This window comes from Hyaena hyaena, unplaced genomic scaffold (genome assembly GCF_003009895.1).
Source record: "Hyaena hyaena isolate Hyena2069 unplaced genomic scaffold, ASM300989v1 scaffold_1346, whole genome shotgun sequence".
In the NCBI taxonomy this organism is placed as follows: Eukaryota; Metazoa; Chordata; class Mammalia; order Carnivora; family Hyaenidae; genus Hyaena; species Hyaena hyaena.
Window position 1 is genome coordinate 325,211 of NW_024081978.1, and position 26,062 is coordinate 351,272.

At 53.4% G+C, this 26,062-nt stretch overlaps 1 protein-coding gene across 1 annotated transcript in view; it reads right to left on the bottom strand.

Moving 5' to 3' along the window:
* The window catches only part of LOC120225148 (SPARC-related modular calcium-binding protein 1), a gene marked incomplete at its 5' end in the record, with an annotated part of 81,752 nt that overhangs the window by 2,294 nt on the left and 53,396 nt on the right, over window positions 1–26,062 (bottom strand). The window contains 5 exons of the mRNA XM_039223379.1: window positions 285–338; window positions 6,027–6,271; window positions 15,793–15,898; window positions 16,081–16,163; window positions 16,694–16,886. Coding sequence (XP_039079310.1) covers window positions 304–338; window positions 6,027–6,271; window positions 15,793–15,898; window positions 16,081–16,163; window positions 16,694–16,886 — 662 coding nt within the window. The remainder of the gene's footprint in view (window positions 1–284; window positions 339–6,026; window positions 6,272–15,792; window positions 15,899–16,080; window positions 16,164–16,693; window positions 16,887–26,062) is intronic.

Sequence of the window (26,062 nt, forward strand, 5' to 3'; positions counted from 1 at the left end):
CTTTGCCGAGGAAGCAGAGCTGGGGGGTGCGCGCTCTGGATAAACCACACTACTCCCAGATGCCAGCCTTTCAACCTGGGAGTGGCGGGGGGGTGGGGGGGCTTACAGGTGGGGACAGCAGGACCCTTGTCGTGCTAACCAATCTTTCTCTTCGTGTTCTCAGAGGGGAAAAGAAATTGAAAATGGGAGCTGAAGTTACGTGGCCAATTCCTCCGCTCCTGCCATACTACGAATGCTGCATTTAGGGGGCCCGTGGTGAGGACCCCAAAAAGAAGACAACTTACTGCATCAGTTTGGACCTGCTCATTTTCCCTGGGGGAAGCTGCCAACACTACCACCTGCAACAAAGAGAAACCTATGACACTCAAGTGGCCATGGCCCCGAGAACCTGTGTGCCTGAGTGCCTGTCTCCTCCAACCCCCTGAATGAAGAAGGGACCCGAGAAAAACCAGAGGTCGTGTGGCCGTGCTTCCCGTTCTGTGGGTGTTGGTGGCCTTCTTCGGCCTGGGTGAACCCGCCGCTGTCCAGCACCTTTAAACAGAGTCCCTTTTCCATAAGGCCAGGCCCTCGTGGGGGTACTTCTCGGAAATCCTCTCAACTATTAGCTGAGAAGGGCTTTGGTGCACATGGACATTTGCACAACCTTCTTGGGTCCTGGTTCTCCAAGTCACAGAACACGAGAGTTGAGGGAATCTTGGTGGTGACCATCTATCTGGTCCGGCCTCATCATCTGGAAACTGAGGCTTGCAAACAATTGAGTGACTCAGCCAAGGCCCACGTCTCCCTCTGCTAACGCCCACTCTGCCCCATAGGGTGCTGATGGGTCTTGGAGGCTTCTGCAGGGCCCAGGTCTCCTCGAGGAGGAGTGGGAGCTGGGAGGCGGGGGCACCAAGAGCTGGGCCAGCTCTGCGTGACCCCTGGAGGCCACGTGACTTTGTGCCTGGACCTTAACCCCACTGGGTCGGTCTACAGAATGGGATTCGGGGCCACGGCTGGGCTGCCTCTGCTCTGCCTCCGACAGGATTGCCTTGAGGGCTGACTGAATTCATGAAGTGGAGACAGGGCTTTGAAGAGCATGAAATGCTGAGGGGATCCACGCCCACCCGTCTGGTCATGGGCCCCCACAGCTCAATGCCCCCCCCCCCCCCCCCCGGCAGTTATGCTAACATTCCTAAGCTCTGAGAAAGCGACACAACCTGGCGGGGGGTAGGGGGGGGGCGGGAGAGGGGGTTGGGGTAGATGCTGGTCTGTCCGATTTCACAGATGAGGAAACCAGCCGGGAGAGGGAGTGGCGGGCCCAGGGCAGGTGGGAGGGTGGTGACAAGATCCCACCTGCTCTAAGTCCCATCACTCATCCGCCAGGCCCCGCAGCGGCTTCCCTCAGCGTGAGCAGAAAGATCCACACAGAGAAAGAGGGCCCTGGAGACGAGCTGCCTGCCGAGCTCCCCCAGCATCCAGCCCTGGCTTGTGGAGGCTTCCGGCACGACTCTCAATCCCATCACTCGCTCCTCGGGGCAGTTTTCTATGATTGTTATGAAATGACCACATCGTCTGCATTTTATGATGGTGGAACCGAGGCTTGGAGGTGACCCAGCATTTAGGCGGTGAAGCAAACTGGGACCTGGCTACCTTCTCCCAGAACCATGCTGTTAACCACCGAGGAGGGCAGGGGAGAGAAAAAGCCAGAGCCCAGGGCAGGCGGCACCGTTGGGCAACTCCAAGGGAGGGCTGGGACTTTTTTCACATCTGAGGGAACTAGTCTCCACTCTGCCGGCCTCACAGGGCAGCAACAATAATCCTGATGAAGATGTTTTCTAAACTGGGGAAATGCGGTCCCTCAGACCCAAAGCTGCGCCTAAAGCTGCCTGCACTCCCCCAAGCCCCCCCCTCCGGGGAAGCCCCCCACCTGGACTGCAAGCCTCTCTCGGCCCACCAGAGGGCACCACATGACACCAGATGACCCACGCAGGGGCTCATTCTCCACATACCTTCTGCCCAAGTGACTTTTCTGCCACCCTCCAGAGCAGAGTGACCCAGGGACGCTGTCTTCACTACTACCGATTTCTTTTGTGTGTGCGCCACGAACCAAGTCACTGGGCTAAGTTCCTCACGTGCACCATCGTGTTAAATCTTCACTCCCAATCTATGAGGTAGAGCTTATCATCTCCATTTGGCAGACGAGGAAACAGGCTCAGAGATTACGGAGCAAGCAAGTGGCAGGGCTCGGATAAAAGCCAGGTCAGTCTGCCCTCAGAGCCTCTGCTCTGATCCCGCCTCCCGTCCCACCTCCCCTATGCCTCTCACTACTGCTCCCTTCTCCCACAGGCACTGCCTGCTTGGAAGCAAAGGGTCTCCCCCACGCTGAGTCTGCTGGTGGCACCCTGCCCCCGCAGCCTCTACTCCTGCTCCCGTCACCCCCAGCTGGACCTGCGCCCCTACGTTTCCGGACTCAACACTGGTCTTGTCTCCCTTGGCCTTCCTCAGGCAAGCAAGACTGGCTTGCGCACACAAGGGACCACTTCAAACACTCTGGGGTCCTTCTCATGGAGGGGGCAGCACTCTGGCCTGGGATCCCTGAGGCTGGGTCCAAGGGCCAGCCATGATGCTACCTCCCATGTGCCCTCTGACCTCAAGCAATGTGCTATTCCTCTCTAGGCTCGTCTAGACTCCTGGTCTAGACTCCTGCAAAATGGGTGGAGGGCGCACACGCACAGACACGTACTTACATACGTTCGCAGACACACACACACACACACACACACACACACGTACAGACATGCACACCTGCATGCACATGCACAGACCTCATACGCGCACACTCAGATGCACACACAGACACATGCACACACACGTACAGACATGCACACCTGCATGCACATGCACAGACCTCAGACGCACACACTCAGATGCGCCCACAGACACATGCACACACACACACACACACACACAAACATGCTCGCAGGGACACTCACGGACATGCCTATGCACGACACACACACAGACACACACACACACATGTACCACAGCCAAACTTTCAGCCAGGCGGTGCGTTCAGGGGTCAGCGGTGGCCCCAGAGCCCTCAGGCCTCTCCCCGTCCCACTTCCGGGGTGAGGAGCTCAGGAGGGGGGCGTCGAAAGTGTTGGGCGTGGAAGGATGGGGCTGCAATCTGGGGGCCTCCCTGGGCAAAACTGTGAGGGTACCTTGAAATTAAAGCCTGTCCTCAGCTGAGTCTGGCTCGAGGAAGAGCGGTGCTCCCTAAATATCACAATCCAGGTGACAGGGTTCCTGGGTGCTCCCCTCAGGCGCTGTGTCTGAGCCAGGACCGGCAGACACCAGAGCCTGGCAAGGCCTCAGAGAAAAGCCAGGAAGCCCCTCTCTGCTCTGCAGCCAAGAGGTCACCACACTCGGCCTCCCCTTGGCATCTATGTGCTGCGTAGACCAGAGGGGACTGAGGGCAGAGTCATTACAGACCCCTGTGGGTCCATCCCTTCCCGGTCCTTACATGTTCCTGGGTGGGCCTCGGGTCTACACTAACCCTGGGTGGTCTCTTTCCAATACTGGTCCTCTGCCTATGCTCTGAAAAATGGGCACAAACTGCACGGGTGACAGAGAGTGATGTCACCACAGGCAAGCCCCTCATCCATCCATTCACTCGCCCAACAAGGATCTGATGGCGCCATGCACCATGCCGAGGGGTAGAACCGACGTGACAAAATCCAGGGCTCCGCAAGGGAGTCAGAAAAGCCAGCTGCAGTACAGTGTGAGAAGTGCTGCTGACTGAGCCAACAGTCTTAAGAACAGTAATGCTGAACTTGGATTCAGTTCCTTCACTGTTTCGGGCACTGGGATAAATGTTTTCACTCCCTGTCCCACTGAGTCAGTACAACAGTCCCATGAGGTAGATATCATGGTTGTTCCCATTTTACAGATGAAGACACTAAAAGCCAGAGTGGTTGCATGATTTGTATTTGGTGAAGGAGCTAGTCTGTGGCAGAGGCAGGGTTTGAGTCAGGACATTGCACTGTGTCCTGGGGACCCAGGGTATTATGGGAACACAAGAGGCACCCTCAATCAGACAGGAGCACCCAGTGCCAGGAGCTCACTTGCCCAGGGTCGCATGCCTCAGAGTCAGGGCCAGAACCAAGCTCTGGGTGGGCGGGGCGGGGGGGTGGAGGAGGGGGGAGGGGTAAGGGGGCAGGTTGCTGAGACAGGTACCTGGCAGTAATTCATCCACTTCCTGTGCTATCCTTCGTGTTCGCTGAGAGTTATGAACCAGGTAAAGCCCTTATGTTTTCTCCCTGGGAAATCTCAGCTTTTTTCAAAGCTTCCATTTCAAATAAACTGGTGTCACCCAGATTGGCATCTTCAACCCTGACCCTTCGCCCGCACTAGAGAAACACTCATCCTTCGGATGCATCCAACTTGACATGTCCTATCCATACTGGCTGTCTTCCCCAGCCCCCTACACCTGCTCTGTTCTTTCTTCCATGTTGCCCAGCTCAGTGAACAGACCCACCCTCCAGTTGCCCAAAGCAACCTCCATCCCTATATCCACTCGGTCCCCAGAACTGTGGCTCTAGCCTTCTCAAAGCCACTCACACTGTGCTTTCATTGACTCAAGCCTCTGTCACCTCCTGCCACAGTGTCCCGTGGGGACTTTGCCTTGCCCACGTGCTAGCCATTTCCCACAATGCAGCCAGGATGCACTTTTGAAGCAAAACCCAATCCTATCCTTTCTCAGACTGAACCCCTTCAATAGCTCTCCACTGTCCTTATGAAGTTGAGACCCCCTCTTACCTTCTGTCACCCCCCAGCTCCTGCCACCTTTAAGTACGCATTTCAGTCCCACCAACATCTTTCAGTTCCTCTGAAACTGTCCCTCACCTCTACATGGTCACTGTAAGCTGTAGCTCAGAACACTCCTCCTTCTGCTGACCCCTTGCCGAGGCCATCTCCTACCCATTCCTCAGATATCAGTTTAGATCAGGGGCTGGCAAGCATATCTGTGGAGGACTAGGTAGCAGATATTTTAGGCTCTGCAGTCCATGTACAATCTATCATTTATTCTTCTTCTTGGAAAATTACATCCTTTGAGAAATATAAAAACCATCCTTGGCTCACAAGCCATGCAAAAATAGGCCATAGACTAGATTGAGCCCGTGACCCATGGCTGGTTTAGACGTTGCTTCCTTCACAAAGTTCTCCGAGGCTGTCTGCCCCTAAGCTAATTTAAGTGTCCCTACATATGTTCCTACAACACTCTGCACTTGCTCTATCATACAGAGATTATTAGCTTTCCACCAGAATCCATGTTCTCCTCCTCTTCCTGGGCTCCCAGCCTTCTTTACTATTGGCTGGGATCAGGTAGTTCCAGCCACTAGGAACTATGAGAGGTAATGTGTGTCACTTCCTGGACTGGAGCATAAACCCCACCCCACCCCACCCCCATATGCACTCCTCCATGCTTTGCTCCCTCTGGTCGACTTAGAATGGAAATGACCTCCAGGGTGACCTTGGAAGCCACCTAATAAAGATGGCAGAGTCATTCTTAGCCAAGACAGATCTCAGAGTGACTGCACAGAACAATCTCCATTGTATTTCTCCCCTTGTGCGCGCGTGCGTGCGCGCACACACACACACACACACCCACACACACACACACACACACACGATGACCTGGAATCATGCTGAACTATTACATGGGCAAGATGAACAAATTTCTCCTGTGTTGAGCCATTACATGTGTGGGTCTACTTGTCACTGCAGCCTGGCCTATCCTAATACACTCTCATAGCACTTACCACAGTATACATAAATACTTAAAGATCCACGTCCTTGGCAGACTGTGGAAGGACAGGGACCTTATCCATCAACTGTACCAGGCATCTAGCATAAAGCGTAACACACTCTTCATAAGCAGCTGAATAAATGAGTTTCTGGGATCTCGTCTACTGAGGGAGCCCACGGTCCCAATGCCTGGGTGAGGCAAGCACTGGAAGGTCAGGAGCACCGGAGTGAGCACTCACCTTCTTTGCTAACACCCAGGCAGCCCTTCAGCTCAGGCAGTGAGATGACCTTGTCCTTGTTCAGGTCACAGTAGTCGGTGAAACGCCGGGCACACTTCTTGGGCTTGGCTTTCTTCTTCACGTAACGCTTGAAGGGCTTCATCTCCCGCTTGTTAATGTCATTGCTGCTGTTGCTGTCCAACTGGCTGAAGTACCAGTGCACCACTCGCTCCTCCAGGGTATGGCTGGGATCTGGTTCTGAAAACCTGGGCCACAGGCAGATACCCCCCACCCCCACCCCGGAGAGCACCAGTCAGGATCCTGCAGGAGCAACCGGCCCCACTGTACATCTCTCCCACATGGTCAGATGCCGGGGTGCATGTGCTGAGCCACCGGCAGCCAGGTAGCAAAGGCTCTTCCGAGCCAAAGACCTCCCAGCCCCACTCAGTCTGTAGCAGAATCAAGCCATCCTCTCCAGCTAGACTCTCGAGACTGGATAATTTGTGTCTCAGGGATCCCCAAGTAGGCCACCCTTCTTACACAAACCTGCCTCACCCTCTACCATAGCCAGGAATGTTCTTGGACAAGATGGGTGCTCAAGATACAGTGAATGGATTTAATTCACCCGAGTAAACCACAGCTGGGATCCATGTTGTCCTCCTGGCCTAGGGTTCATTGCCAGACCAGCTGCGGTTCACACATGAACGTGTACACTCAATGAACGTGACTATGGGAAAGAGTGATCTGAGCATGCACACACACCCAACCCCAGGGCAGGTACTGGGACTCATTGCCCCCAGCCTCAAACTGCTCAATGTCTTGTTAAGACCGAGCCAAATACATTGAAATCAGCCAGTGACCATTCAGTGGGAAGTTCCCATGGCCCATCACTGTCAGGCATCAAGTGCAGTAGGAATTGAGAGAAGAAGACGATTGTGATGGACACAAACAGAGCAAGTCTAAAACTGGCAAGTCCCAGACATACTAGGGGTGGGTCTCTCCACGCAGAGATTTTAGGTCTGGAGGTCTGGGATGGACCTAGCAAACCACATGTAAACTAGAACCCCAGGGCTTGCTTAGAAGTGCCACACTATAGCAACCTTAGGCTTCCTGGTGTCAAGGTGCACAGTAAGGACCACGTCTAACACAGCCCATGTATGCATAGTAGACTGTATCTGGCAAGTAGAAACTATCTGGCAAGAAAAATATTCATGGCACTTGCCAACACCTTGGGGTTCACTTAGGTTTGCCGAGTTTTCCAGAAGGTAGGGGACCATCTCTGACTCCACCTTTACGAACGAGCCAGCAAACACCCTTTCCCATCCCCAGGTGACCTCAATGTTGAGGGAAAAAGAAGTTTCATTACCAAAAAAAGCCAAGCATCCCTGCTACATGCCCATTCCTAATTAAGTGGATTGCAGTCTCGGGCAGGCCCCCCTGGGCACTCTGGGCTGATTCCAAGAAAGTACAATTAGTGGGTCTGCCAGCAGGATGTCATCCCGATGGGTTTCGTGCAGGGAGAACCTGGGGAAGGTGTGAGGCACCATGCACCCCTGATTCTTTGGGAATCTGCCTCATCTGCCGTGGAAAGCAGGCTCAGAAGGTCTTTGAAACAGTCATGGAATTATTCATTGCAGAGCTCAGATTTTTGTTTCTGCCCATACATGGTATTTTGGTGTTTCAGAGCTCCCTCTATTTTACCCATAACATTCACTCCCAAGCCTGCAGGGTATACCAGGTGAGCCGCAGAAAATTCTCTATTGAGATGTTCGTGGCGCAGGAGGGAGGGTGGCCAGCTCCCTCTCTGAGCACCCTGCCTCCCTGTGTTTCCCTGAATGTGAGCGAGGGCCTGGGCTGCAGAGGACAGCCCGGAGGAGCCCCGAGGGAGGAACTCTAGCTATTCCCACTGGGGGCTCTCCCTCTGGGCCCCTCCCACCAGAGGCCATAGGAGCCCCATGGCGGCAAAGGCAGATCTTTCTTTAACCTTTAGGCTCAGCATAGCGTCATGTCTGCCTAGAGGCTGGAATAATAAAGCCTCAGTCGCTGAGCCGGGATGAGGTCATCCCGCCCAGCCACCCTGCCAGGAGAGGCCCACTGCCTCCGACACGTGTTGCTGGGGCTCCAGCCTGTCCGGTTCTCCACCGATGGGGCTCCCACGCCGTCCTCTGTGCGGGACCGGAGCGAGAAGCAGCTCTTCCCCCCGCTTTACAACCTCTGGGAGATTCCTCCCCTGCAGAGTGACCATCATCTGGCGTGGCTCCCTCTTCCTTCTTTTCTTCTGACTCTCCCTCCCTGCCCTGTCTCTGTTGTCCACGTGGTCCCGCGCTCCTCACTCCCAGCAGGGTCTCACAGCCACAACCGCTGGCCTGACCCGGCCCTGGAGGTTCCGAGATACTTGCTTCTCCCGGGAGAAGTCCTCTGAGACCCTCCCCCTCCCCCACCCCCCAAGCAGTGCTTCTGGCTCTGCCGCATCCTCAGCCTGCCGGGGTCCTGCCTCTTGCCCCTTCCTCCCCAGCTCATGGAGGGCTCCTTGCTTCGGAATTCCTTTGACTTCCAGAAACCCACCATCCCACCTCCATTCCTAACAACAGAGCCCAGCTCTATCCGTGACTCTGGCAGCACTAGGGTCCTACTTTGGAACCCAATACTTAGCGCAGGCCAAGCTCTAAGTACATTTAAAGCGAGAATTTCTTAGCCTTGAGGGCTCACAGACGCTTCTGAGAACCTAAACAAAGCTATAGTCTTCTCTGGAAAAGTACACATGCACGTAGCGCTGTGCTGACTTTCAGGGTTTAATGGACTCGATAAACCTCATCCAAGCTCATGGACTCAGATAAAGAACCCCTTGATCTATAGGGAAGGAGACTCCAGCCGTGGGCCCAGAACACAGTTTAACCATGAGCCTTCTGGAAGAAGATGGGGTGAGAAAAGGGACGGTAGCTGGAGGGGTTTAGGGATAGCTTCCACATTTCCAACAAAACATAATAGAAAACTACTGAAGGCATTCAGTTTAAAACTCTGAAGATCGGGTTTCTGAGGTTGCCACAACCTCCAGTCCCCGCCATACTTCATACAAGATCGAGTTAGCACTGAGCTGTACCAGGCGTCTGGGCTTAGTCACACCAGCAGTGGGCATGCATGTGCAAAAGAGCTGAGAGGCCTCAGCTGGTTAAGGAGAAGCTGAGATTTTCCCAGGGGAGCGCCTGATGGGGGGCGGGGGGGGCAAAAGACCTCCCCCAGAGTTTCCAGGAATCTCTCGAGCAGTTTCATTAGAGCCCTTTCCACCACAGTGAGACGCCCCAAAATTTACCCCTGCCCTCAAAGCCATACCCCACTGATCCTTCCAGCTCCTGCGGCCTTCTAGAAGTATCCTTTAAAACACTGGGAACCCGCACTCCCAGATCTAGACTTCCTTCCACTGGCATCCGACCTCCAACCTTTCTCTCACATGTGTACACACACCCCTGCTGGAGATCGGCACTGTTGGAATTCAAATCTGCTCATCAGGCAAGGGCTGGGAACCCTACATCAGAGGCTGCAATGGTCCCTTAAATCACCTAACAGCGCTGGTCCATGCCATGGGCCTCCCTACAGGTGAGGTTCCACTCTACTAAAAGGGCTCACTGGGTGTGTAGAGTTTTCCAAGAGTCCTTGGAGATGGTGTGGCAAGTCACACCCAAATGATACTGAATTCTGGATTTGGGAAAAACAAATCCAAAGACTGGTGTCAGCTCTGTCTCTGGGCTGTTTTGGTGGCTGTCCTGTTGACTCTGGCCTCCGGGGCTGAGGAAAGACGCTAGGGCCACACTGCGTGTTCGCCCAAGTTAAGAGGTGACAGGTGCTGCCCTGCTTCTGCCACACTCTCAGTTCTGCTTCCGCAGCCTCACCCAGCCAGGCCTTGGCTGCAATGCACAGTGGGAAAGCCAGCCCGTTTGCCACAAGAAAACTTGCTTTGGCCAGGATCTTGGGCCTTGTTCTGCTGTCCCAAGCAGTTTTAAAGAAGGTGAGGCGGGACGGCCTGGAAGCACGAGCCAAGCCCAGCAGACCAACTGTGCCCCATCTGGAGCGGCGCCCAAGCCCTGCCAGCTGTGCGGGGGGGTGGGGCTGGGAAACGCCGAGTCAGCCATATTCCAGCCAGGCTTTGCCTTACAAGGCCATCGACGAGTAACCGCGTGGGGCAGGAAGGAGGAAGCCACGGTACATACAGATGGTCTCTCCGTGGAGGACCGCATGAGGGGCCAGACAGCTCACGCAGCCCATCCCACCTCTCCGGAAAGCTGACTTTCTCTGGGGCAAGACGGAGAAAGGAGAGGGCTCCCCTACTTGAGAAGACTCTGCCAGCTGGGATCACAGAACTCTTCCTTTGGGTCTGATAAATGCTAACGGGGGCCACAGGACGGCTACCTAAGGAGGAGCTCAGCTCCTAGAGCCCTGGTAAGAAGGACCATGAGGATAACTCAATCATCCTGGAAACCTTCATTGAGAACTGCTATCCTCGAATGATACTTGCAGGCTGCCCCTCCCATGTACAGATGTTGCTATGGACACCCCATCCTACTTTGCCTATTCTTAGATTTGGGCAGCACCACTTACCCCCTTCCCAGCCCCTCAAATGAGGCTGGAAGCCCAGAAAAGGAAGCAGACATCTCTCTCCCTGCCATGTCCTATAACTAATAAGTCTTCAAATCTGATTACTTTCACTGAGAAAGCTTCAGAAAACCATCCCTTCCCCCATAGCTGTAGCGCGGCTCCTCTTCACCTATCGCTCTGATGATGGCTGGAACCCTCCCAGTCCGTCTTGCTCTCTTCCCATCCGGCTTCCCTACAGCCTTCAGGATGAGTCTTCAAAAATGCTCATGGAGGGGCGCCTGGGTGGCTTAGTCGGTTAAGCATCCGACTTTCGCTTAGGTCATGATCTCGTGGTTCGTGGGTTCGAGCCCCGCGTCGGGCTCTGTGCTGACTGCCAGCCCAGAGCCTGGAGCCTGTTTCAGAGTCTGTGACTCCCTCTCTCTCTGACCCTCCCCCACTCACGCTGTCTCTCTCTCTCTTTCCTATAAATAAATTAAAAAAGTAAAAAAAAATGCTCATGGAGCGCCTGGGTGGCTCAGTCGGTTAAATGTCCAACTTTGGCTTGGCTCATGATCTCATAGTTCAGGAGTTCGAGCCCTGCGTCGGGCTCTGTGCTGACAGTTCAGAGCCTGGAGCCTGCTTCTGATTCTGTGTCTCCCTCTCTCTCTCTCTGTCCTTCCCCCCACCCCCCTCTCTCTCTCTTTCTCTCTCAAAAATAAATAAATGTTAAAAAAAAAAAAAGAAAAGCTCATCTAATCGTCCTGCCCTTGGTGTGGATTACAAGGCCTGGTGTGATCTGGTCTCTGCCCAAATCTACAGCCTCCCCTTCTGCCTGCCTCCCAGATTTAAGGCATACAACTTGCACAGGCCCAGCCTCATGGCCCCAGGGTCCTCTTTGCCCTGGTCTATCTGGGTTGGGGCATTTGTCCTTTGAAGATGCCACTCAGATGAAGTATCATTTCGTATATAAAGCCTTCCCCCACATGCCCTCCTGCCCCTGAAGCCCTTTAGCGCTCTCTGCCTCTATTACTCCACTTATTTCATAGTGCAATCTTGTGATATATACCTCTTCTCTTGAACAGATTGGAAACCCCTCCAGTTTAGGGACCATGCCTTTGTGCCCGTATATCCCCAGAACCCAACCCAGAGCTTATACCAGGGAAAAATGGAAATGTAAGAGTTTGTGCGAAGCCATAATCTCTAGGCCTGACGGGTATCTAGGTTGGGGGGGGAAGACATGACTTCTTTGTCCCTACTGGCCCCACTGATGTCCAGCTTTGAATTGCTAGACGCTGAGAGGATGTAGGAGCGATCAGATGTGCCTTCCCTGATTTCAGTCTTCTGTGTCTACAATCCCAATTCTGCTTGAATTCAGAGCAGAGGCCAAAACCCAAGAAGCCTGGATTCCCGAATTTTCTTCAACGGCCCTACTCTAGCTGTGCTCTCCGGCCTCCAGCTGCCCTGTGCCTTTGCTCTTTCATCATAGAAGAGTGCCTGTCCAGGGTCTCTCCATATGTTGCCCCAAGTCTCTCGGGCCCATCCAGGGTGGTGTAGGGACAAAGAAGGACCATGGTGAATCTGATGGCTGGATTTGGCCTCACGGTCTTTCAGTAGTTTGTGAAGCCTCTGCTGTCACCTCTGATGTGTGCCAGGATAAAGAGGCCTTATCAAGATGTGTTCCTCTGTATCACATAGGGATCTATCCATCTATCTACCCATCCCTCTCGCTGTTTATTCACTCAGCAAATATTTATCGCACCTCTCCTATGTGCCAAGGATTATTCTGAGTTCTAGGAGCACAGCAGGGAGGAAGATACTGCTCCTTCTCCATAGAACTTAAATTTTCATTAAATGGAGAGAGCCAGACAATAAATAAACAAAGCAGCAAAATACCAGCTAGTGTAAGTGCCCGGCTGAGAAATTAAAAAGAAGTGTGGTGGTAGATGGCGACTGGCCGCCCCTTTAGATTGGTTGGTTGCTAAGAAGGTGACATTTAAATGGACCATCAGGGCCGGTCACCGGAGGCTGGGGCCTCCTGTTCCAGACTGCCGCAGCGGCTGGCATGGAGGTCCTGGGGCAGGCAGGGCCCGGGAGGGTTCTTCAAGGCCCGTTTGAGGGACTGAGGACCAGCAGCTGGAGCGCAGTGACGGAGAGAGGACACGGCCAGCGAGACCCTCCTGTGGGGCCAGGTCAGGGGAGAGCTACAGCTCAAATCCTGGAGAGCCTGGTGCCCCTGGTCGTGGCCTCCCCGTGCAAGTGCTTCCCTCTCTTTCTTCCTGCGTTCCTCAACCCCTGCCCACCCCCCACCCCGTCCCCAACCCTCTTCCTGGATTTCTAAACTATTTCTTGGTTCATACGACGTGTCTTCTGATTACACGTCCAGACTCTAGGTGACAGTTACCAAATGCATTACTCATTCCCGTCAACAGCAAACACAGTTTGGGCATTCGTATGAGCTTAACGTGAAAAATATGTTTAGGAAAGAATACGTTTTTAATCTTCTCCCAGCTCTAAGTTACACCTAAAAGAGAGGGGTTTTAAAAAGAAAAAAGAAAAATCTCTTCCCTAAGGTCACGTTGGTATTAAAAACATTTTAACTTCTTGGGTTTTATTTTCTGTAAAGATGCTGGCAGCCTGTGATTTGAGGGCGAGGCATCAGCCCTCATGCCCCCTGGCCAGGGGAGGGACCCTACCTGTGCCCTCGGCCTCCGGGGGCCCCTCACCCACTGGCCCAGGACCCAACCAGGTCTGGTAGTTTCCAGGCACCTTCAATCTGCCTAGGGCCGAGCCAGGCCATGCTCAAGGGCTGGGCTCCCGAGGAAGCAAGTGGAACAAACTTGAAGTCTTATCTTCTCAGGAGTGCAGACAAAGCACCAGATGGGCCGCCTAAGTGGCTGGTCAGAGCCAGCAGCCCCGGGCAGCTGTGGGTGGAAAGCACCCAGACCTGGAAGTTTTGTTGGTTTTTAATTTTTTTTTAATGTTTATTTATTTCTGAGAGAGAGAGAGAGAGAGAGAGAGAGAGTGTAAGTAGAGGAGGGGCAGAGAGGGAGACACAGAATCCGAAACAGCTCACGTTGGGCTCTGTGCTGACAGCTCAGAACCTGACACTGGGCTCCAACTCGCAGACTGTGAGATCATGACCTGGGCTGAAGTTGGACACTTAACCGACTGAGCCACCCATGCGCCCCTGGACTGGAAGTTTTAAGCCCATGTCCCTCCCATTTACTTTTTCCATTTTCTTCTTCTTCTTTTTAATGTTTATTTATTTTTGAGAGACAGAGACACAGAGTGCGAGCAGGGGAGGGGCAGAGAGAGGGGGAGACACAGAATCCGAAGCAGGCTCCAGGCTCCGAGATGTCAGCACAGAGCCCAACGCGAGCTCAAACTCACAAAGCACGAGATCATGACCTGCGCTGAAGCCAGGACACTTAACCGACTGAGTCACCCAGGACCCCTCCATTTTCTTCTAATAAATATCTCATCCCCATTTTTGCATGAAACAACAGGCATTTTTTCATATTCCAAGCATGAATAACAAAGGCAATAAGTATGCTTCTCTTCTTGGAGAAACGGGTACAGTCCTCTCTATTTTAGATGCCCCGTCGCTGAACACCGGCGGCTGCCTCCAAGCTGTCCCCATCTGCCAGCCTATCGGACCCCGTCTCCACCTTCTCAGACTCGGTGCTGCGCTCCCCTAGGGGAGGCCTGATGCTGCCCACAGGGTGTGCAAACCCAGACACCAGCCTGAGCTCCCGTGGGGCTGCTGAGAGGAAACGCGCCAGACCAGCACGTTCCAAGAGCGGCAACAGGGAGGCAGCCTCTGTGCTCACTTGGAAGGGACCTAAAACCAGGTTTTCCAGACAGCCAGCCTCATCTGCCACGGGATGCAGCATCACTGAGCTTGCAGTGCTGGCTCCTTAGCTACACACACAGCCTGTGCTCCTGCTGATCGCCAGCAAGGCGGCTGCGCCAGGACCTCTCCCCAGGCCTAGGGCCTGGAACTGCCACCAGGGTGGTGCTCCTGGCCTTGCTGATGACAGCTCTGTCTCTGGGCAGATGGGCAGGAACTAGGCCTTGGAGCTCAGGTGTCCATCCCTGCCAAGCTCCACTGCTGTAGGAGCCCAACAACCCCCCTATGCACCCCCCCCCATGCACCCCTGCTGTCCTCCCCTCTGGTTTCCTGGTCCCTGGCTGTCTCTTCTGTCTCAACCGGTGTGGCTCTCCTCTCCTCTCCTCCTCACCCCACCCGCCCCAGCCCAGCCACACTGGGCTATGGATGCGAAGCTTCTTGGAGCCATAGTGTTCTTTCCATTCTCCTGGGGTGGTTTTCCTTCTTTCACTGGCTGAGTCCTACTTGTCTTTCAAAACTCAGCTTGGCTCTCACCTCCTCCAGGAAGCCTTTTTGATTCCTCCAGACTGAGTTAGTGAACCCTTCTCTGTTCTCCCACCTTGACGGAGAACTTACCACACAATCTGCAAGGGTCCGTTACAGCCTAGTATCCCCTCTAAGCTGCATACTTTGAAGACATGAATGTGCCTCACATCCCTGGATTCCTAGTCCCTAGGCCAGAGCCTGGTGTGCTGTGCACATTCAACAGGTGCTAAATGGGTGGATGGGTGGATGGGCACATTCGTGCGTGCGTGCTCCAACCACTGACCAAATGGGCCCAATTAGCGAGGTCTAGGATGCTGGCCACTGGGTGGGGGTGGGGGGGGGTGCATTTCAGCCTCATGTCAGGACTGCCTCAGCCAGCACCTCAGCTCCTGAACTAAGTTGGATTTGGATATGGCAATGTCCAGTCCCACTGCCCACACCCCTCGGGCTTCTCCGGAAGCCAAATAGGCACATGATTCCTGCCTTCTCAGAAGAGAAGAAAAATCACCAAGTGTTGTGTACTCCCTCCCTGCCCTCCCTGCCCCCGTTACATGCCCTTCCTCCTTCTTGCTATTCGGGACTGTCACCCCAGTGCATTCACTCCTGAGGCTAAGGGGCTGGAAATCTCCAGACACCCTAAACTTGCCTGTAATCAGGTAACTAAAAGGTAGAGAAAAGCAGTTCCCAAAGAACAGGGAGGGGAGAGGGTGGGAAGGCTCTTGGCAGACGGTAAGATCAGCCATTGCCCTATCAACCCCTACCCACTCTCCCAGCCTCCTGAAGCATCCAGAAAGTCAGGGACCCACATCCCCGGTGGGGCCTGCGTCCTGCTCACATTCTCACCTCCCACCTCCAGTGGGCGCTGCCGAGTTAATGGCCTGCACCATGTCCGTGGTGAGGGCATCCAGGAGGCTGGTGATAAATTCCATTTTCTTCCCTTCCGGACAGCCTGAAAGGTAAAGTGAGAGTTGAAGGCAGATCCCAGGGTCCCTGTGATGCCCCGCCTGGCACCCCACTCTCTGTCCCACAGAAGGGGAAGCAGAGCCAGAGGAGGGAGCTGCTTCGGCACCATGGGAGGTAGAAGCACAGGAAGAGGAGAGGGGACCGGCAAGGGGCAGCCTTATCTCCCACCTGGCAGCTCCCTGTCCTTGAAGGGATCGTCCACCTCTGCACTCTTGGCCCTGGCGTCGCTCTCGCAACTGGGCATCACGTAGCTGGGAAGAGAGAAACATCGGGCGTGAGGAAGGGCTGGGACCTGGACAGCCACCCCGTGGTCACTAAGCCTAGAACTCCCGGGGCCAGCAGCTGCCCGGAAATCCCAGCACCCGTGTTCCCACAGAGGCATGTTCAGGCGTGTCATCGTAACTGCTCCAGCAGAGCGGTGTCACCTGAGGTCTGCACCCAGGATCCTTGGGATCCAGAGAACCTAGTGACTCAGGAGGGCAATTGCCTACTGGCCAGTGAACTGAAGTTCAGAGAGGTGACCTACTTTTCCAAGGTCACCTAGCTAAGAGGGGATAGAATTGTGACCAGAATCCAGGACCCAGGTCTTTCGACCAGAACCGAATCTGCTCATGAGCCAAATGTTCTCCTGGTGCCTTGATTCCCACCATGCCAGGCCAGTAACACAGGGAAACATGAGGCTAGCCTAACAGGAAGCTGGTTCTCCTACCCCTCGGTCCACCGAAGGGACAGGACGGGCTTGGGGTGGGGGGTGGAGGGGTGGGGAGCAGAACGGGCTTACCGTGTGGAGGTCCCGGGCAGTGGGCGCCCTGTGTCCACCAGCACACACCAGCAGTAGCCAGTGGACTGGTGACATTGCACTGGCTTGTAGAGCCCCCCGGGGGCGCACTCAGGGATGACAATGCCCTCACGGGGATTCTGCCTGGCCTCTTCCAGGGCGCTCTGCCTCTCCTGGTCACACGAATGGACCTTCTCTGCAAGAGAAGATGCAGCTTGTGGGCACTCTCCCTCCCGTGTCTTATCATCGCTGCTTTCCGAACAACGGTCCAGCCTGTCCCCAAGGAACTGATGGCTGGTGCATCGCCACGGAGAGCTGCAGCTCCCACACCGGGTCTGCAGCTTGGGGAGGGGGGTGGTGGGGGGCGGAGGCCCAGAACCCGCCTGCAGCCTCTGCACTGCCAGCGCTTGTTAGCATTCACACCCAGTGGGCTCCACCACACGACAAGCCAGCCCGGGTCAGCAAGGCTGCTCCTCATCCGAAGAGCGGTTTGGAATTTCCCGACTGTTTTCAGAGTGGCTGCTGCTGATGTCTCCTGGCCCCGTGGAGGCGGAGGTGCAGGAGCCTGACCCGTGCGAGCTGACAAGCTGACGCAGGAAGACGCTCCCCCAGCCCAGACGCAGCAGGACAGAGCCACGGCCGCCAGCCTCGGGGGAGCGATGCTCAGCGCCCAAGAGGGGCAGAGGCAGGGCCCATCCCCACTCCTTCCCGGGCTCCAGCAGGGCCGGGCAAAGGAGGCTTGACAGGCCTGACCGATGACACAACACTGCTCGTCCAGTGGCAGAGAGAAATGCGCACAGGAAGCGTCTGTGCTCCGCAGCCTCGGGCACCAACACAGAGGGCATCCGCACAGCCAAACCTGGTGCCCCTTCGCAGGCCTGGCCCAGTGGGGGCCGAGGCCCCCCCAAGGCCACTGGCCTGAAAATTCCATCCAACGGTCTACCTGCTCGATTTCCCTTTCCTGTTCTGTTGTTGCTGCTGTGTTTTCTTTTGTCTTTTGATATTAAAAAGAAATAGCATTGGGTTTCTTTTCTTGGTATTAAAAATTTTTTTGAAAAACGCATAATCCCACCAAAGCTAAACACTACCTTTCCTAGACCTTTTCTTTTGCACATCCAACCTGAAAGTCTGAAAGTACATAGCAACACATCTATTTGGTTGTTTGGGGGCTTTTTTTTTTTTACAATAAAAGAGATCACATCATAAACCTATACTATTATCTCCTTTGGCCTATTTGTTGACTTTATTATTTCTTTCATGAACACGATTCTACAAGTTTCCTCTTGAAGATGACAGGAATGGTCTTAAGCGTTCCACGGAATTTTCACAGGGTGTTATAAAAATATCATATCAAAACACCCTTCTGAGAGGGGTGCCTGAACGGCTCAGCTGCTCAGGTGACCAACTCTCGATATCAGCTCAGGTCATAATCTCACAGTTCTCAGGTTCAAGGCCCGTGTCAGGCTCCACACTGATGGCATGGAGCCTGCCTGGGATTCCCTCTCTCTGCCCCTCCCTCACTCGTGTGCACAGGTACTCTCTGCCTCTCAAATAAAAAATAAACATTAAAAAAAATTTTAAGATACCATTCTTAGAGACAGGAAGTTGGTATCAGCAACTTAGAGATTCATGCTGCTCATTGAACAGCACAAATGGTCAAAATAACAGCAACTCCAGTCTAAAGGAGCCAAGCCCCTGAATGAATGGCTCTGTTAACGATCCACAAATGAGCAGCACAGATGCTTAAACAAAGCAGGTGTGCCCAGAGACGCAAAGCAGCCCAACGGGGTCTTAGAGAAAAGTCACACAGCAGCGGAAAAGATTCTTTGTTTCACTCCTAGCAGAAAGGTTGAAAAGCAATGGCCCAGTGAGTCTCATTGCAGGGAGAGGCGGATGTTTCCTTAGGGGCATAAAAATATCTAAGGGTCAGGAGGCAGCTAGGCAGAGCACATTCACTATTAAAATATAACTCTGAATTTGGAAAATGAAAAGAATACTACTGTTTCCATAATATAAACACAAAAAATAAACTAAACAGGATCTTCTTGGCTGGAGGAACAGAAGCTTAAAACAGTTGACAGACTTTAGACGAGGGATTCTAAACCTGATTAGAACTACCACCAGGCCAGCCTCTAGAGGCAGCTTAAGTAAGAGACATAAACTGACTGGTTTATCGTAGGCATAAAGCTGGCTTGAAGACCCAGAATCTTGACTTCGGCCCCTGGCTGGGATGGAGCCATGGTCTCTTTCAGGGATTACACAAGAGTTTCTCAATACCTCCCCCGACCCCAATCTGGTTACCTTATTTCCCGACCTCATATTTCATGCCACGCACGGGAAAGGCGACAGAGAAGCAAAAACCAGAGGAAAGCAGCTTTTCACTGGCACCACGTTCGTGTAACAACCTCTGACAGAGGCTTTAAATTAAGATCCTCCGGGCCAACATTCTAAAGCCATAAATCAAACGGAAAGGGAGAGGAGAGTGGTGGGGGTGGGGGGGACAGCTTTTCCAGGGGCAGAGCGAATGATAACCTGACTTCACACTGTCGGGGAGCCTGCAACTGCAGAAATGTGGAGAGAAGCCATCTAGGAAGGTGGGGAGCCCGTGGTTTGGGGGCTGTCGGCAGACTTCCCAAAGCCCTTGAAGGCTGCTCTGAAATGTTTCCAACCAGCCCCCATAGAGGCTGCACCGAGTGGTGTGGAGAATAAAAACCATACAAGTGATAAAGCCTGCTAATTTGGAAAAATGGGGGCTAGCATGGAATTAGAGAGAAGGCTGAATGTAGGGCTTATTGCTTGTTTGCTTATTACTTTATGACAGGCCCTGAGAATTCCAGGTGCCCCTCAAAGAAAGAGACTGGAGAGGTTTTTAACAAAATAGCTGTTTGTGAAGAGTACCCAGAGAATCTATCTTCCAACAGAGAGAAAATCTCCCTTAAAACCATCTTTATCCTAACAGTCAAAGCAAATATTCATTGCGTAGTACGTGCCAGGTGACAGACAAAGGGCCCTGCTTGCCTGATCTCCTTTGGTGTGAGGTGGGCACCCTTATTTTATGCCCAGTTTGCAGACAAAGATGCTGAGCTTTGGAGGGATTTGTACATTTTCCCAAGGGCACTCGGCCAGAGGGAAGTGGGCTGGGACCCCAGTGAAGGGCTTCAGACAGTCAAGCCTGTGTCTTGCTAAATTTTATACAGAGGTTGCTGGCCTCTAACCGGTTGCTCTGGGAGAAAAATACATTTATTTTCAGTGTGAAGTTCTTCCAGGCCAGTCGCTTTGCACACTACCCTGAATGTGCTGCATTCAAAGCTAGGTGTGTAAAACCACATTAACACAGCACAGCCTTTTCTGAACCTCTGATTGTTCTCAGCCTAAACATACTGCACATCTTGTACCCAAGGATTTTGGCCTCTTTGCTCTGGAACTGAAAACTTACCGCCAAATTCATCACGCACCTGCTATTACAGAGCAGCAAAATGAATACTATTAGCTCACAATCTATCTGAGTGTTTACCATGGGCCAGGCTTGGTACTGGGCACTTGACTTGTATTATCGCCCTTCAAACTCATCACAAGCCTCAAGACAGGTGTCACTATTACCCTCAGTGGGCAGAGAAGGACGCAGGAACACAGGCTGGCTGCATGGTTCCCTTAAGGTCACACAACCAGGAAGTGGCGGAGCTGGGATCCAGCCCAGGGAGGCTGCTCTGGGGCTATGTTCTCCACCCTTCTTCAATACCGTCTCTCACTGCCACACGCTAATCTGATTTTTATTCTAACCCATATTTTTCGTTTCCTTGGTGTGGCAGAGAGTTAGAAAATGGTTCCAGTGAATCGCACCTCCCTGTATCCATGCCCCTGTGCAGACCCCTCCACGCTGACTGATTTGCTTTGACCAACGGAACAGGGCAGGGGTGACAGTGTGTGACTTCCAGTCCTAGGCCTTAAGGGGCCTTGCAGTTTCAACTGTCACCTTCCTGGAAGCTGCCCTGAGGCCACCATGTAAGGAAGCTAGTCCAGCCCACTGGAAGATGAAAAGCATGTGGAAGAAAACCGGAGGGGCTCGGGCCATAGCCAGCACCAACAGGCCTGATGTGTGACCTTGGTCATGTCTGCCGCTCCCGCCCCAGGGGCCCTCCAGCCGGATGAGTCCAGGAGTGCGTTAAGACAGAGCCAGTCAAGGAGCCACGCAGCCGATCCACAGAAACATTCCTGTATCTGTTGCTGGAACATCTAGATCTGTAGGTTTCTAAGTACATCTCACCCTTCAGTCGATCAGTCACTGATAGATCAATCAATCAGTCCTTCTGTGCTTTTTCTAGAGGTCATGTGTATACGAATCAGTAGGTACCAAGGGGGCATAAACTCATTCTGTACCTGAGGACCCAGAAGCCAGCCCCATCCGTAGGGCCACTGGTACCCTCTGCCCTTTTCGGTCACCTCCCAAATGAACCTTAAAATTCACAACTCGTCAGTCTTCCCGGGTACCAAGAAGTCACCTTGCAGTACTGTAAGACAAAGGGTCTACTTCAAGGGTCTCTTCCTGATCCTCGGTGCAGAGAGGGAGCTCCCCAGAAGGAAACACCCACTGCTCTAGAACATTCTGTCTCTGCTTGATGAAATTCAGGGAAGGATGACAACATCAGAAGGTCTGGCCTGATGGTGAGGAGAAGGGCCAGGTCCATTGGCAGACACCTGAAAGGTGTAATAGGCAGCACAGAGGAGCAGTCAGGGCCGTCCAGGGGACATACATGACACATTCTCACACACTCACGTGCCCCACCCCCACAATCCTACCCCCCAGAAGCTACAGAGGAGAGGCCAGGTCCCCACCCAGCAATGGGTGCTCTGAGCCTCACTTACAAGCCTCTGACTGCCTGAGAGAAGAAATACAACAGAGCGGTATCCCGTGGAAGAAATGAGGACACGGTCTGGCCCTTGTCACCAGAAAACACACAGCCCTCTCTGTCACCACGTATACTAACACCACAGCAAAGCAGGCCTGAAGCAGGGAGGGAGTGGCCGGGAGGGGGACAGGACAGGGAGAGGGAAAGACAGAGCTGAGCCAGACAAACCTAAACTCTGTCTGCAGGCCCAGGGCAGGGTTCCTCGGGTTCCTCGCGTCCCGCCAAGACAGGGTAAGCACGGAGACCCGCTCTGTCTGCTGCGCCTGGCCCCTGCCCCCATGCTTCTCAGTTACCCGTGGTAATTAGGAGCAAAGGAGAGCACGGACACCTAAATCCTCGGCTAATCCCCCGTCCTGATTTTAGCCCAGAGTTTATCCTTTTGTCCTGGGAACTTTTTCTCCCTTATCACTTTTTTTCCTTTTCTTCTTCGTTACTTTCTTCTTTTTTAAACAAAAAATGGCCAACAAACATAAACATTAGCAGATTCGAGTTTCAGGTCCTTGGGCTGGCCTTTCTGGTTGCTGCTTTCCAGAAGAGGAACTGCTGAAGAAAGGAACAGACAGAAAAGCCGAGACCCTGGGTAACCCCGGTCAGGAGGTATCCATGAGCCAGTCACAGCATGGACTCTTTGCAGAAAGTGCAGGGGAGCCTCATGGTGATGGGGGCGGTGGGGAGCAGGCAGTGGTCAGGGCAGGTCAGTGGCATTCAGGGATCTACAGAGAATGGAACCAATAATAGACCTACATCTACATCTATATCTACATCCATATCCAGATATCTAGATCTGTCTCCATCTAGATCTACCTATCTATATATGTGTGTATATATGTCTATATATAGATAGGTCTAGATATATATAGACAGAGATTTATTTTAAGGAATTGGCTCACACGAACATGGGGACCTGGTAAGTGTGAAATTTGCAGGGTAGGCAGGCAGACTAGAAACTCAAGTAGGAGTAATGGTATAATCTTGAGTCCAAATCAATAGGTCAGGCCAGGAGGCTGGAAACACGGGCAGGATTTCTATGTTACAGCCTGGAGGCAGAATCCTTTCTTCAGGAAATCTCAGTTTCTGCTTTTAAGACCTTCAACTGCTTGGGTGAGGCCCACCCATGTTACGGCGGGGGGGGGGTCATCTGCTGTACTTAAAGTCAACCAATTGCAAATGTTAATCTCATCTAAAAAATGCCTTTGCAGCAACATCTACACTACACTTGATCTTAGCCGAAAGGCTGAGAAGCAATAACATCTACACTAGTGTAGAAACTAGTCTACTAGTGTAGAAACTGGGCAATGCAGCCTAGTCAAGTTCATGTACAAAATGAACTATCATGAGGTCCATGTGAAAAATAAGCGCAAGAAAAAAAAACCCAGTCTTACAGAAAACCACACACAGAAGTACCGAGAAGAGCCACAGAAATGTGCACCGGGTGGGGCGCCTGGGTGGCTCAGTCAGTTAAGCGTCTGACTTCAGCTCAGGCATGATCTCACAGTTCGTGAGGTTCGAGCCCCGTGTCAGGCTCTGTGCTGACAGCTCAGAGCCTGGAGCCTGCTTCGGATTCTGTGTCTCCTCTCTCTGACCCTGCCCTGCTCCTGCTCTATCTCTCTCTACCTCTCAAAAATAAATGTTAAAAAAAAAATTTTTTTTAAAGAAAGAAATGTGCACAGGGAAGATGCCTTGATGAAGGATGCAGTATTCCTGGAGAAAGAACCAGAAGCCCTCCTCCCAGGGGAGGCACAGTTGCTAATTAAGGGCAGCTGCTCAGGCCATCCTGACCGAGGGCTGCTGACATGAGAGAAAAGGAAGTGGGAGGCTGACGAGACGGAGGGCAGTGTCCTGGGAGAGGATGGTGCTCCTAGAGTCTCGGACCTAACGTGGCATCCTGAGTGACCCCTGAGGTGAGGGTCCCAGAGGGGATACAGAGGAGGTCAGGGGCCTTCGTGGACACACTCTCTCCCACTGTCTGGTACTGGGCGTGTGTTGGCTCCATGCCGGGCTACAGAGAGGTCAGAAAAGTCCTGGAAGACATAGCAAGAAGGGAGAACTAGTCCTGAGATCTTAACCTATCCTCAACCCTGGACTTCTTCCATTCCTGGAACTTTCCCTGAGGGCCCCAGGCTCAAGTGCAGTGTCCCTGTGCTGAGTCTAGAACCCAGGATCCCTCGCACAGCCCTCTCACCCTTGGGGCTGTGACTCGCCTTCACCGTAGAGTCCCGAGAGCGAGGCCTCAACAGCAGCCTTTCTCCCCCTTCCCCTCCCCCACTCCCGACCCCCAGCTCCCTCTTCATAGCAGAGCCTGGCGTCTCCATTTAAAGGACACATAAAGAGGACTGAGTCCAGGAACCCATGCACCTCTGGAATCCCGGCTATGCACCCTCCAGCCACAGAATTCTGTTCCATTTCAGATCCCGGGCCACCCATTGTTGAGTAAATGCCAAACGGTGGGGATGAGACCACAGAGGCTGAGACAAGAATGCCTGTCCCCTTGACTCATCTTGGAAAACGCTACACTCAACCCTCAGACTATCAAGCACTGGATTTTCTCGGGGGGGGGGGGGGGGGGGCGGGGAGGTGGGGGGGAATCAGTAAAAGGTTAGCTGCCTGGAAAGTGAGAGGGACTGATTTACGCTCCACTGTGAAAGGAACCGGCCCACCAGGCCAAGAACACTAAGGAAAACACGAGCGTGGTGTCGCCTGCAATTATCCTGAAACCCCTTCAAATACCGCACGCCCACCTAGCCTCTTATCAAAAAATGAATGAAATGCTGAATGATAACCCAAAATAACAAACCGTGCTGTGAAAAACAACCTCTCCTAAATCACAACATGAAATTCCAGAGGCGGAAGAAATCGCGTGGCTCCTGCCTCAGGCCTCTCTGAGTCAGTGTTCTGGTGGGAGTCGCGTGCGCAGCCCAGGAGGGGACCGCAGACGCGAGAGGAGGGGCCGGTGGGACCAGGTCCCAAGGCTCTGACCTTCCTGGCCGCGAAGGGCCGGAGATGCGGTCTCCGGGGGAGAAGTTGACGCCGGAGCCCACACTCTTCAGGAGAGATTTATGGAACGTCACGGAGCAGGCCCTGTTTTGTTGACTCAGCCACACAGGGTTTCAGCACCTATGGTTTCAAGCCAACTATGTGAAGAGGTTATTTTCCTTACTTGTAGACGTTGCACTTTTTCACAGGAGGGGCCGAGTGGCCCCCCCGGGGGACCATTCTTCTAAGCATCGTGTGCTGGGCTGGCTCCACCCTTCTGCCGCGGCCCCTTCCATCACACCCCGCACTGACCTGCCACGTGGTCATCGCCAGTTCCTGAGTCTGAGTCATCCAGGGACCCCAGCACCCCCTGGAGGGGAGGGGGATGCACAGAACCAACGCCCAGGGCTCCCTTCAGAACAGAGGATGACGGAAGAGAGGCCTAGAAAAGGGCGGGCCCAGAGGAGAGGCCTTGATGGGAAGAGGCAGACTCACAAACAGAATGAGGTCAACCCCCTGAAACTGTGCTCAGGTGTGTATCAAGGACAGGTGGGGGTGGGGAGAACAGAAACCGAATATGCCCAGATTGACAACAGTCACCTCTTCCACCGGAAGGGGTGCCCCCACCTCTTTAATCTAAAGGCCCTTTTCCCCACGAAGTGGGCAGCCAAAGGAAGTGAAAATGACGCCATCACTCAGTCTTAACCTACAGAGGGACTTTGGACCCCTTCTCTGGAGGAGAGCACTCCTTCTGAGGGACTCACTGGCCAAGAGACACTCTTGGGCTCTGGCCCGTTAGAAGTGAGGATGGCATCAATCCTGTGGGACGGCTGTTCCTAAATGCCAGAGGGAACGCAGGGCTGTCAGAGGAGCCAGTGTGGGGACACTTGGGCTTCATGGCAAGGCTGAAAACACGAGCAAGGACCTAGAACGTCCATCTTGCAGACTTCACCCAGGGCCTGGCACATGGAAGGAGGCTCTGTCACCATTTCATGGAAGTCAACAATGGCTGGAACAGATGCAACGCAGCACAGTGGCCAAGGCCATGGGCTCTGGGGTGAGATGGACTGGCCGGCCCCTACCATGTGTTAGCTCTGTGCCTTTGGGCAGTTTCCTTCAGCTCCCCAAGTCCCAGGTTCCTTACCTGTGAAAGTAGGATAATGAGAGCAACCTCACAGGGTCACTGTGAGGATCTGATGAAGGAGCATATGGCAAGCATTTCACCCGGCCCCAGAGTCAGTTGATAAATGGTCTAAGGTCTTAGCTGGTATAAGGTAGCCGTGTCCCCAGTGAATGTGGACTGAACCTGGGCTTCCTGACCCATCCTCGTGAATAACTAGTCTCTGCAGTTGGACTTGAGGGATGGGTCAAGGCTGGGTAGTGGCCACAGTCTGCTCCAATGCAGGTAATAAAGAGGCGTGCTGGTTGGCGGCAAACTAAAAAAAAATAATCATATAACTAAGAATCAGTCTACTTTTTATGATCACCATGC